Source organism: Nothobranchius furzeri, chromosome 1 (assembly GCF_043380555.1).
Source record: "Nothobranchius furzeri strain GRZ-AD chromosome 1, NfurGRZ-RIMD1, whole genome shotgun sequence".
In the NCBI taxonomy this organism is placed as follows: Eukaryota; Metazoa; Chordata; class Actinopteri; order Cyprinodontiformes; family Nothobranchiidae; genus Nothobranchius; species Nothobranchius furzeri.
In genome coordinates, this window is record NC_091741.1 from 79,668,623 (window position 1) to 79,681,612 (window position 12,990).

Consider the following 12,990-nt stretch of genomic DNA (forward strand, 5'->3'; position numbering starts at 1 on the left):
CGCTGTCAAGTTGAAGTCTTTTAATTTCTGTTGCAGCATTTAGATTTTCTTTGGGATCTGACTCATAGTTAATTCGGTTCTATCTTTTAGCCACAGAAACTAATAAAAGACTGTCTTAAAATCTGTTTTCACATACTTGAAAATAAAGGAGAGCACAGGATGGGATAGCTGTAATTAAGATTTTTCCCAATCGATTGGGATGGTTGGATGGTCGAGTAGGAGGCAGCAAACGACAGTCGGGGAGAAATGAATGCATGAAACAACAGACTGATCAAAAAGACAAAGGACAAAGGAAAAACTGATGAATTGAAGCAGTCAAAATGAAAAGACCATGACACATAGTCCAACACTAGATGGATGAGAGGGAATTGAGGGATGGATTGAAAGGAGAAAAGTAAACTATTGAATGAGTGAGGGAATTATTATTGTCTGATCTTGTTTACTTGACATGGGGCGCGCCTGGGAGACAGAGAGAAAGAACCAGAGAGAGATGGAGGAAATAAAGAAAAAGGCAGGATTGGAGAGAAAAAAGGAAAACAGCACAGGAAAGATGTTGCAAAATAGTTTACAAAAACATGACACTGTCACTTTGCGGTGAGGGTGGCGGCGGACCATGTGTGGTGGAGCTTACCAGGAGGCAGGAATGCAGGCTCAGATAACATACAATGGATTTACTGGCAGAGGATACAGCAGGAACAACAACACACAACAAACTACAACAACAACAATGATCCGACCAGGAACACATGCAAGACGGGAGGTATAAATACACGGGGAACAATCTGGAACACATGGGCAGGTTAGCAAGGGGCAGGTGAGTTCAATAACGAACTAATCAGGGGCAGGAGAGAGTAAGAGTCAGAGGGGTAGGAGCAGATCCTGATAGACACATTGGCAATATTTTAAGAAAACTTTGCAGTTTTGGCTTGCTTTTAGCACCCCCTAGTGTCTGTTTTAATCCACTGTCATAAAAAAACTGAAACTCCTCCTCGCTGTGCGTTCATCTATTTAACACATTAATCTAAAGGCTGAAATGTCTCCCTAGCCTTCATTAGTTCCTACAGGAGTGATTCATGGCTAAACCAAACAAATCGGCTGTGTTCACAATCTAAAACATGCAGGAATCATGTCTCTGAGCTCTCACGATTCAGAAAACTCCTGAAGTTGACTTGTTTGACTCCTATTGTGGTCAGACATTCTTTTCACCTTTTTAGCTTCATCTGAGAACTGTTTTCTTTGTCTCTTCTAAGGCTCCACCATGATAAACATGTTACAAGAAACACTAACCAGGTACAGCTTGTCTGATCTGAAGTGTAAACATGGATTGCCACAAAGCGTGACTATGTAAAACTTCAGGAAGCGGCACGAAGAGGCTGAAGTTGCAAACAGGGTATCCTGTTCACAAGGTGGAAGGGGGCTGAGACACTTTTCATTAACCCTGTAAAGGGTCATTTCAGCACATACTGCCCAAGAAAACCATTTAAAAATATGAAAAAATTGCATAATATACCTTTGAAGTGACAATGTAGAGTTTTAACCATTAATCTCTGGAAATATGCCAGTGAAATGCAATCTCATTGCCAGTGATGAAAGGGAGTCTAACGTGCTCGCCATTTTGCTGGAGGTTGCACTCCCAGGGATGTTTGACCCTAATGTCCATCCGTTGGTAAGGTCTTTCTTGAACACAAAAATAATGTTTTCTTGCAATGATTTAAGTATGTGCTGCCCCCTATCGCCAGGGAAAACACACACTGTCACTTTGACTTGTATCTGAGAATCATTTCTTTGCACCTTCCAATTGTTTTGTGGTAGCACCAGTCCCTGATCCTGAGGCTCATTTTACCACAAACATCTGTGTGTTCCTTTGAAAAACCCAACCTCCACTTGCACGACTCTTAAGCCATGCATCTGACCTATCGTATTCAGCCTAACTCAGAGAAACATTGAACAGTTACTGAAACCATGTGGCTAGGCAAGCTAGGTAGAACACCCATAAACTACTCAACTTACATTGTCCAGAATAGCACAACTATCTATCCACCACAATCTAAGGAAAGCAATTCTGGAAGCTCTCAAACACGGCACTGCCCATGTAGCTGCTGCGGTCGCACAACTAAGTGCCAGGGACCAGCGCCAATCCATCAAATGAACAAACTCTGGGTTGCCTATCTCAAACAGAAATCAGAGAATCGGAAGAAGCATTGTGGTAAACCCGTTTTGCAACAGTCGCATGAGTTAAATTTGTATTTGGCATTCACATTAAGCACTCTATTTATGGATATGAAGCCGATTAAAGGGTTTCTGTAATGTGCCTTTATCAGACATTACACAGTTTGTTTTCAGTAAACCTTATCAAAAACATCATGTGTATCACTGAATGATAACAAATGTTTTAAGTGAATTTCCTCCCACATTACAAGTTTGCAGAGCCACAGTTTGACCACGGTTTAGAAGCTGGAATCGCAAAGTGCTTTAAGCTAAGGGAAGGGTGGGAGAGGCCTCCACTTCATATGTATATATATATATGTGTGTAATATATATATATATATATATATATATATATATATATATATATATATATATATATAGTTGTGGTCAGAAGTTTACATACACTTGTAAAAAATATAATATAATGGCTCTACTGAGTGTCCCGTTATTTCTAAAACTCTGATTTTTCTCTGATAGAGTGATTGGAACAGATACTTCTTTGTCACAAAAAACATTCATGAAGTTTGGTTCTTTAATATCTTTATTATGGGTTAACAGAGAAAAGTGATCACATTTGCTGGGTCACAAATATACATACAGCAACATGAACTAGCAATTTTGGTGACTTAGAAACGTGTCAGTGAACTGAGCTTCATAGCATGGCCTCTTAACTTCTTGTGAGTGATTATGAGTGACTACAGCGGGTGACTTCTCTTAGGCCAGGTAAATAGGGCTCATTGGATACAAACGCCCACAAACGCTACAATGGGAAAGTCAAAGGAGCTCAGCATGGATCTGAAAAAGCGAATTATTGACTTGAACAAGTCAGGAAAGTCACTTGGGGCCATTTCAAAGCAGCTGCAGGTCCCAAGAGCAACAGTGCAAACAATTGTTTGTAAGTATAAGGTGCATGGCACTGTTTCATCACTGCCAAGATCAGGAAGAAAACGCAAGCTATCACCTGCTGCTGAGAGAAAATTGGTCAGGAGGGTAAAGAGTGAACCAAGAATCACCAAAAAGCTTGATCTGCCAAGAATTAGAAGCTGCTGGAACACAGGTGTCATTGTCCACAGTCAAACGTGTTTTGCATCTCCATGGAATGAGAGGCTGAGAAGAAAGCCCTTGCTCCAAAAGCGGCACCTTAAGGCTCGACTGAAGTTTGCTGCTGATCACATGGACAAAGATAAGACCTTCTGGAGGAAAGTTCTGTGGTCAGACGAAACAAAAATCGAGCTTTTTGGCCACAATGCCCAGCAATATGTTTGGAGGAGAAAAGGTGAGGCCTTTAACCCCAAGAACACCATGCCTACAGTCAATCATGGTGGTGGGGATATTATGCTGTGGGGCTGTTTTGCTGCCAATGGAACTGGTGCTTTACAGAGAGTAAATGGGATAATGAAGAAGGAGGATTACCTTCACATTCTTCAACATAACCTAAAATCATCAGCACGAAGGTTGGGTCTTGGGCGCAGTTGGGTGTTCCAACAGGACAATGACCCCAAACACACATCAAAAGTGGTAAAGGCATGGCTAAATCAGGCTAGAATAAGGGTTTTAGAATGGCCTTCCCAAAGTCCTGACTTAAACCCCATTGAAAACATGTGGACAGTGCTGAAGAAACAAGTCCATGTCAGAAAGCCATCAAATTTAACTGAACTTCACCAATTCTGTCAAGAGGAGTGGTCAAAGATTCAACCAGAAGCTTGCCAGAAGCTTGTGGATGGCTACCAAAAGCGCCTGATTGAAGTGAAAATGGCTAAGGGACATGTAACCAAATATTAGCACTGCTGTATGTATATTTGTGACCCAGCAAATGTGATCACTTTTCTCTGTTAACCCATAATAAAGATATTAAAGAACCAAACTTCATGAATGTTTTTTGTGACAAAGAAGTATCTGTTCCAATCACTCTATCAGAGAAAAATCAGAGTTTTAGAAATAACGGGACACTCAGTAGAGCCATTATATTATATTTTTTACAAGTGTATGTAAACTTCTGACCACAACTGTATATATACATATATATATATATATATATATATATATATATGTGTGTGTGTGTGTGTGTGTGTGTGTGTGTGTGTGTGTGTGTGTGTGTGTGTGTATATATATAATGTCAATATTAACATACACAAAACATACATAGAAAAGGCCACAGTGGTTGCTGAAGAGAGAAGACAAGGGTCTTCATTGTGCCCTCATTAGCAAAAGATGAAGAAGGTTATGCATGCCTTGCCTTAAATGACTGCTGTGTGTGTGTGTGTGTGTGTGAGTGTGTGTGTGCGCGTGTGTGGTGGGGGGCAGGCAGACATGTGCACATGTGCATGTTTGTGTGTGTGGCGAAGAGGCAGGTGATGTGGGTGTTTGTTGAGTATTAATGTGGTGCCCTTTACTAAATGTCACACTAATCTCCCATCAGGTCAAAGAGAGCACATCTTCTGTTATTCATCAGCAAATGACAGACGGAGGGAAGCAGGATAGATTGGTACATGAAGATGAGGGGAAAAGAAAGACAAAGGCAGCAAAAGACAAGGATGAGGGGATGGATGAGTGGACAAAGAGGAGAAGGAGGAAAGACAGAGGATGGGTGGAGGAAGGCGATGATGGATGGTTGAATAGTAGGAAAGTGAAAATGATCTAGAAAGGGGTGTTACGGAGGATGTAGGGAGGAAAAGATGATTTAAGAAAGGGAAACAAGATGGCCAGATGCCACCAGCAGCAGGACAGGTGTTCTCTCTTGGTTGTCTTATTTGTCCAAAATTGAACAAAAAGATTCATAAATTAAAAGATTTTGCTAAACAGTTGTAATATAATCAGACAGTCTGGCAGAGAAGTGAACTACTCCCAGCTTCAAAGGCAATGTGTGAAGGGTAATGGCTGAAAGTTCTCATAAAAGGTTGATAACACTTTGCTAAGCAGCTTTCCTACAGAGAGTTCAGTTTATGGGATTTCTGCTGGAAACCTGACGTGAAAATAATCCTGACAGTGGGAGTGTAGGGGTTGGAGGTTTGAAATCCTACTTTTCACAGTTTGTGTAGCTTCTAGAAAAAAAAATAATATATGAAAGAAGTCAGAAAACCTGTATTTATTTAATCTGTGACAATTGTTGAAAACATTTTATTCAGCTACTATTCAGAATCTCGTCTTCCGAACAATCTGTGCCAAGATTTAGACAAATAAAAGGACTGAATGTTTGACCTGCATCTGGCTTTAATGAACCAGTGTTTGTGGTTAAAATAGACCATTTGAATGGTACCATATTAATAAATGTTCTAAGTCAATTGAGACATTGTTTTATTTTTCTATGTAATATTATTGAAACCTGGTACAACAATAAAGAAAACTTAATAAACCATAAATGTGATCTGAAAGGGCTAAACTGGTTAAACAAAAGGTAAAAAGAAAAAGAGAAAGGATGAGAAAAAGTCAATGAGATCTTTCTTGCTTGAGGCTACAGCTGTAATATGGATCTGTGATGCCCTTCTACTCTTCTAACCATTGTTCTGATCTAATTAGGCAGTTTGATTGGCAAACATACACACACAAGCATTCACATGTTCACATTTAGCCTCCCATAAACAAGCAAACCCCTGCAAAATAAATATAATCACCTACATGCATTTCTATTGTAAGTGTTTTGCTCATAGACCTGATTACACAAAAGCATACACAAAGGTAAGAAAACACTGTGGGAAAATGGCCATTTTACATAATTACATATGACAGTAGTAGAACTGTGTAACGTCACAAAATGGCCTGATTTCGAGACCCACAGGTCAAATCCACAGCCAGGTCAACTTATCCTGGCTATGACACAACCTACATTATTTTCCCTCTTCTGACTAAACAAATAAAGACCAAGCAAGGTGATATTCTATATTTAAATAGAGTATCACAGCTTATTGGTCACAAGCGGTGTTAATAATATAAATAGCTCTTAAAGCAATTTATATAACCCAACACACTATTTATTAACATAGTTAACACACACAGTTGTTGTATATATATATATATATATATATATATATATATATACTTTTTTTTTGAATGTGGAATCATACCATTTACCTCTCATTCATGGGGTGCATTTATGCTAATTTTAGATGCATTTTTAGATGAAGTTCATCTCGGTTTATGTTCAGATCTATAGACTGAACTGATAAAGCTTGTGGGATTGTGCAAACATATTGTTTGGTTTGCACAGTCACATTGGTTTTATTGTTGAATTTCATTATTGTAGATGTGACCAACACAGCCAATTTCAGATCATCTACCATATGTTAGAGCACATATGCACACACAAAATTAAAGGTCTAGCAAAATATAAAATGGGTTAATTTTGAGAATTCACTAAAATGAGTCTTTTTTTTCAAGGAATGATTAAAATTTTCTTGAAATAGGATAAAAAAATTATTCACCAAGTTAGAGTTATCACATCACAACAGTATTTAGGAACACCATTGCTTTTTTTATGCATCCTCTTACACCTGCTGGGCTTTCAGGTTTTTGATCTTAGACACAAAATTCACCTACTGCCACCCAGTGGAGTGTTTCTTTCAAAGCAACTTTGGTGTCCAATTCTTACAAGTGACACTTGAAAAATAGAGTATGGTGCAAAAGTTCATTTATTTCAGTAATTCTACTTAAAATGTGAAACGAATCTATGAAACAGACTCATTCCACACAAAACCAGATATTTCAGCCTTTATTTGTTATAACTGTGATGATTATGGACTACAGCTTATGAAAACCCAACATTCAAAATCCCAGACAACCAGAACATTGTGAAAGGTTCAATATTATAGACTCAAAGTGTCACACTCTGATCAGCTAATGGGGGGGGCATTTTGAGGACAAAAGTAAACACATCTGAGAAGAAAGTTGACAGCAGACATGACTTGGAAACAAACATAGGAGAGAGAATTGTATTGGAGAGTACAAAAGAAAGACATTGAGGAATTGTGGATGAGGAAGATGACCTCAAGAAAATATTAAAAATGTCAAACAAATAAGAAGGGTTGTAACATTGTGTGGAATAAAGCAAAACAAAATGGGGAACCGAGAATAAAGGTAAGACAAAAAGGGCAGTGAGGTAGAATAGAAATCTTTCAGGCGACTGGACCATCTTGCTTGGTTGCATGGGGGCTGTTTCAGACCATTATTAAATTAGATGGCTGCAAATAGAAACCATGAATGTGTCTGTGATGGGTCTTCAGGAAAAGGCATGTCTTAGGCTACTGGCTACATGCTAAGCTACAGTCACATCAACTATGTTTTTGTTCATATTCATCCAGATTGCACAATTATGTGTCAAGTTATGAAGGTCTGATGAAAAGTATAACATGGTACTCTCTGTTTTCTCCAGATTTTTGTTCCTTTGAGAACATTCCGCATGTTCTATACAAGTCACACTGTCAGTCTTCCATAAGACAAAACCCTTCTTCACTTTCTGTTAATGTAACAGCCCTGTAATAAACAGCTGTCATTCCAGCTGACGTTGGGCTCTTTAGCCAGTTATCCTACACGCTACACGTGTGTGGCTGCAGACAAAGGGAAGTATTGTCTTCATGTTTAGTGGTGGGAGCTTGCAGCAGACCACCAACAGAAGGAGTAACTCCACTTGTTCTGTTCTGGTTTTGATGTTCTGCAAGAAACCGGGTGATCGGAGGCATAGTCGACTTTACCACCCCACCAGCTACCTCTCACTCCCTCTCCCATTCTTGCTCTCCCCCTCTTCTTTTGGCTTTGCCAAACCACTGTCTCTATCGCTGTCTGTCCTCCCTCCAGCATAAACCACTTAGAAGGGAATCTCAGACACACACACACTCATACAAACACACATGCTTTCCAAGGTCAAACATGGTGCATAAGGTCATACGGTCCCAGCTCACTGCTGACTCCTCTTCACTGGAACCATTTATTTCTCCAACAAAATATCAGTTATCGTCAAAAGGCTTCTTTCTTTACCACAGCGATCCCAACTGATTGAGTCCAGCCTTTAAGTTGTTTAAATCTGAATTCACCCAAAGCTTAAACTCATCAGTATAAACAAGCCCATGTGCTGCTGCTGGTCCCATTCTGGGCCTCAACCCTGCATTACAAAACCATAACCTAGATCAAGGGCACAGTTTAATCTCCTACCAGAGAACTCTGCATTGAGAATGTAATCAGGTTGTTTCATGTCTGAGAACGACATTTCAACACAGATTTCTCTCATTTTGTTTCATTTGGGTTTGGTTGATTTGCAAACACAACAAAACCAAGTTGAAAGAACTGAAGGTTTGACTTGAGCATGTTGGGCGTTTGGTTTTTTTTTTTCTTCCTTTTATCGCCCTCCTGTCTGGTAAACAGTTTAGCAGTAATTTGTCACAGTCAGCAACACACTGAAAACCTCTCCCTCTTATCTTCGTTTTGTTGCAGCGTCGAGTCAGTTAACGACGGACTTTTCCACACAGTTGAGCTGTTGATTCAGAACCGCTCGCTGAGCCTGGTGGTGGATAACGGCGCCCCAAAGAGCCTGGGCAAACTAGCACGCCAGCCCTCCATGGACCACAACACTCAGCTTTACATAGGGGGTATGCACACACTGATACATTTATACATATTTTCAAGTTCCAAGCACACAGATGCTACATTTTCCTGCTTGTCACTGCCTTTATGTGGTTTTCGTCACATGTTTACCATAGACGGGTATGCATATATATACACAACATGGCATGCAATACACTAAATCCCAGCCAGAGTTGTGGTGTGGAAGTGGAAATGTGATTTTGTTCCACTATTCCTCAAAATAGGAGCAAGACATGCAGCTGAGAACACTTTCTTTTGATAGCTAAAGAGGAAAGGAAATATTGGGAAATAGTACAAGCTACAGTTCCCTGCTTCTGCTTCAACATGTAATTTATCTGTACAAGACATTCAAGAACCAGATCGGGCAGTAGTAGTCAAGTCCAGTCACACTGATCATAAGCTATACTGTGTCTCTATTCCTTTTTTTCTCACATTTTAATTGAACTCCCATTTCCTTTTATTGTGTTTGCATTCATTCAATTCATTGAACCTTTTCCCTATAGGTGTACCACCACAGGTGGTGGCATCAGGTCTGCGGCCAGGCCCTGAGCGCTCACCTCAGACTTTTGATGGCTGCATTAATAATGTCCGGATCAACGGAGACACTCAAGACCTGAGTTTTAGATCAACAGGAAGAGGGCAGTCGCAAGGAGTTGAAAGCAAGGTAGATGCATGTTAAAAGGGCAATTTGTACTATAGACTGAATAAATGTTCAGTGCATTGTCACAAAGAGTTTGTACAATAATTGAGGTTTGTCAAGGTCATTGACATTTTCTAGTTAAGTTATGTGTAAAATTCCGTTTCACAACGGTGGCACAGGAGTTAAGTGCTCGCCCCGTTATCGGAAGGTTGCAGGTTCGAGCCCCGCTCAGTCTGTCGCTGTCGTTGTGTCCTTGGGCAAGACACTTAACCCACGCTGCCTGCTGGTGGTGGTTGGAGGGACCAATGGTGCCAGTGCTCGGCAGCCTCGCCTCTGTCAGTGCGCCCCAGGGCAGCTGTGGCTGCATTGTAGCTCATCCCCACCAGTGTGTGAATGTGTGTGTGAATAGGTGAATGACTGATTGTGTTGTAAAGCACCTTGAGGGGCTCCAGGACTCTAGAAGATGCTATATCAAATACAGGCTATTTGCCATTTACCATTTTGTAGTGAAACAACAGAAATATGTTTATCAGTTCAAACCTAAATCATTCTGACATTTGTCTCTCTTTTTTGCACTTTCACCAGGGTGATGGCATTCTTGTAGGATGTCATTCCTGTAGTGTGTGTGCACAGGGCACCTGCAGAGAGGCAGGGGAGATGGGGGTCACTTGCGAATGTCCTCCAGGACGCAGTGGGGCTCTATGTGATGAAACAACAGCTCCTAATCCCTGTCAGAATAACAGGTGAGCCAGGACAGTTTAGACTCACACAGATGAATACTTTATGCTTAATTTTTGAAAATTTCCAAAGCCTTAGATTACTTAGGATTTTGTAATGACTCGCCTATTCTTCCCAAATCACTCAATTAGTATTCAAGCAAAAATTAATAAACCAAACACAACCATCATCTTTCCTTTCTACCTTCTTCTGTTACAGGTGTGTTCATGGTTTGTGTGTGGCAAAAGGTCAATCCTATAGTTGTCAATGTAATGAGGGCTACCAGGGTCAGTACTGTGATAAAGAGCAGGAGCCTCCAGCCTGTAGGGGGCACAGCTGTGGACGAGGGGAGTGTCATGTGTCAGAGGCTGGAGAACCGGTCTGCAAGTGTCAACCAGGCTACACTGGACCAACCTGTGACACAGGTGAGATTGAAAAGATTTTAAAATAATGGATTTTCAGATTTTTTTATATAGGTGTTTTTCTATAAAAGTTTCATTGACTACAGTATTATCCAGACAGACAGACACACACACACACACACACACACACACAGAGAGAGAGACTGCCTAGCCTCAGATAATCATAAGGATAAACTATCCAATCAGCATTCAATTAATTTAATATTCATTTCCTGGCCAAGTAGGCTGGGAAAGCCAGTCTTTATTCATTTGCCCATTTATTAGGGTGAGCCCCAACAGTAGCCCTTTTTAGAAGACACACCATGCCAGCAAATCAGCGTAATACTGCCACCACGGTGTGTCTTAACAACGCACTGTGGCTGCATGGCAATGCAAGAATTTTGCCGCATTCGTGCCGCCACACTTGGTAGTAATATTACCACAACACCAGAGGGTGAATGCATATCACGCCTTGGCGCAACAGAGGGACGTGTCATGATCACATGGGGCATTGCTGCCGAGCTCCAAGTTAACTCCGAGCCCCCATACCTCCTTTATACCACCAATGTGAAATCTTTTAAAAGAACACTGTTGCACTACATCACCGCCACGCTCTGACCACTTAAAAATGACTATAGGCTCCCTGATACTTCCTCTGCATTGTGGCAAATTGGTGGCATAGATTTCTAAAAAAAGGCTATAGTTTCATATTCCAGTGTAGATGTGGCTGTGATGTAGCTCATCATCATCAGCATGGGAATGGATGAACAGTAATTCAAAGTGCTTTGGAATCCTCTGGTTCTTAAAAGCACACACAAGTGCAGCTCATTTATCATTATAAAGCATAAACAAACAGCAGTTTCCAATGGTTAAACTCCTCATTCTAGAACAGCTTTAAATTAATACATCCGGAAGGACGTAACTTTTATTCTGAGCAGAAGCAATGCAATGCTCTGCAAAATGGTTAAAACAGTTTTTTTTTACATTTTCATTTAAAAACACACTTAAGTGGCAAAAAAGAAACCCATTTAAAAAAAAAAGATACGTTCATATTTCATGTGATTCATTTCCCAACGTGAACTTCAATTTATGTGACTTGTCCTGTACAGAGCCCACATGTCAGGGGGAAATGGTGAGGGAGCAGCTAAAGCGCCACCAAGCCCTCAGAACCTGCACGTCCACCAGCAAGATTCCCCGCGTGGATTGTCCACGGTCCTGCCAAGCGTCAGCGCCCCCTGGCGTTTGCTGCGGTGTCACTAAAACCAGAAGAAGAAAGGTGGTTTTCCGCTGCACTGATGGCACCTCGTACTCAGAGGAGATGGAGACCACTCTGGAATGTGGCTGCTCCAAATGCCCTTTGTAACAGTACAGCAGATTGTTGTTTGCCCTGCAACACACACCGCTCTGCCGTCATGTGAATTGTTCAAGTCAACAAGGCTGTCACTCTGAGATTTCTCCACACTGATAAACACCAGCACTCCATGATTAGCTTCCACATCCTGTTTGACTGTCGCCAGCTTTTTGTCAAGAAGACCCACAACAATAAGGAAAATGGGACGTGTGTGTGTGTGTGTGTGAGTGCGCGTGTGTGTGTGTGTGTGTGTGTGTGTGTGTGTGAGTGCGCGTGTGTGTGTGTGTGTGTTTGATTTTTGACAGAGATATATATTGTAAAATATGAGTGAAAAACATAGAACTTATTTTTATGATGGTTTTTTAAATATGATAAAAAGGACTGATGATTTGTTTTTAATATGTTGATTATATAATGTGTTATATAGTCTAAAAAATGATTTTCCACCTTGCAGAAAGAGAAAAATACACAGCAAAATGAATTAACATTTGTTAAAAGTATATGAATTTAAATGTACATGTAAATCAATATAAATATTTACCCTAACCAAATGACTTTTATATCTTCTAAGTGTATTTGCATGATGGTAATGTGAGTGTGGAAATGAGTGGGAGGCTGTGGACGTTGAGAGCAGAGATCTGAGAGTTGGATCTACTTTAACTCTACGCCAGGAGCAAGATGGCATTATTCTGTTGTCCTCGCTCGTGGAGGATTAAAGGGAACTGTACGTGCCTTGCTAACCTGCTTCACTATATAAAGGACATCTTCCTCACATGTGAGCTCACTCAGAAGACTCTTTCCACAGAGACGATCTAATGTTTCATTCTAATGTGGTGTCATTCTGTACTTTGCTGTTGTGCACCAGACTTGGAGCCACATCAGGTTTGAAATTGAAATCTCAGTTAATCAAGATTCAGAAATTCAAATCAACAAGAAGAAATAACATCACAGTATTGATTTTAAACCTGTTTCCTGTTAAAAATTTAAATAATAGGCAGGCTAATCCCAGTGAGATGTGGAAGCTCGTACTGATAAAAACAATAAAATGTTACTCTGACCAGGTGTAAATGGGGATGCTCTGTTACATCATCTGAACAAGGATT

At 40.5% G+C, this 12,990-nt stretch overlaps 1 protein-coding gene across 2 annotated transcripts in view; it reads left to right on the forward strand.

Annotated features, from left to right (window-relative positions):
• slit3 (slit homolog 3 (Drosophila)) overlaps positions 1-12,107 on the forward strand; it is a 332,135-nt gene extending 320,028 nt beyond the window's left edge. For both annotated transcript variants that reach the window (XM_015950185.3, XM_054739263.2), the window contains 5 exons: positions 8,629-8,783; positions 9,282-9,442; positions 10,004-10,161; positions 10,355-10,560; positions 11,646-12,107. In XM_015950185.3, the coding sequence (XP_015805671.1) occupies positions 8,629-8,783; positions 9,282-9,442; positions 10,004-10,161; positions 10,355-10,560; positions 11,646-11,899 (934 nt within the window). In that variant the 3' untranslated portion in view covers positions 11,900-12,107. The remainder of the gene's footprint in view (positions 1-8,628; positions 8,784-9,281; positions 9,443-10,003; positions 10,162-10,354; positions 10,561-11,645) is intronic.
• The last annotated feature ends 883 nt before the right edge of the window (positions 12,108-12,990 follow it).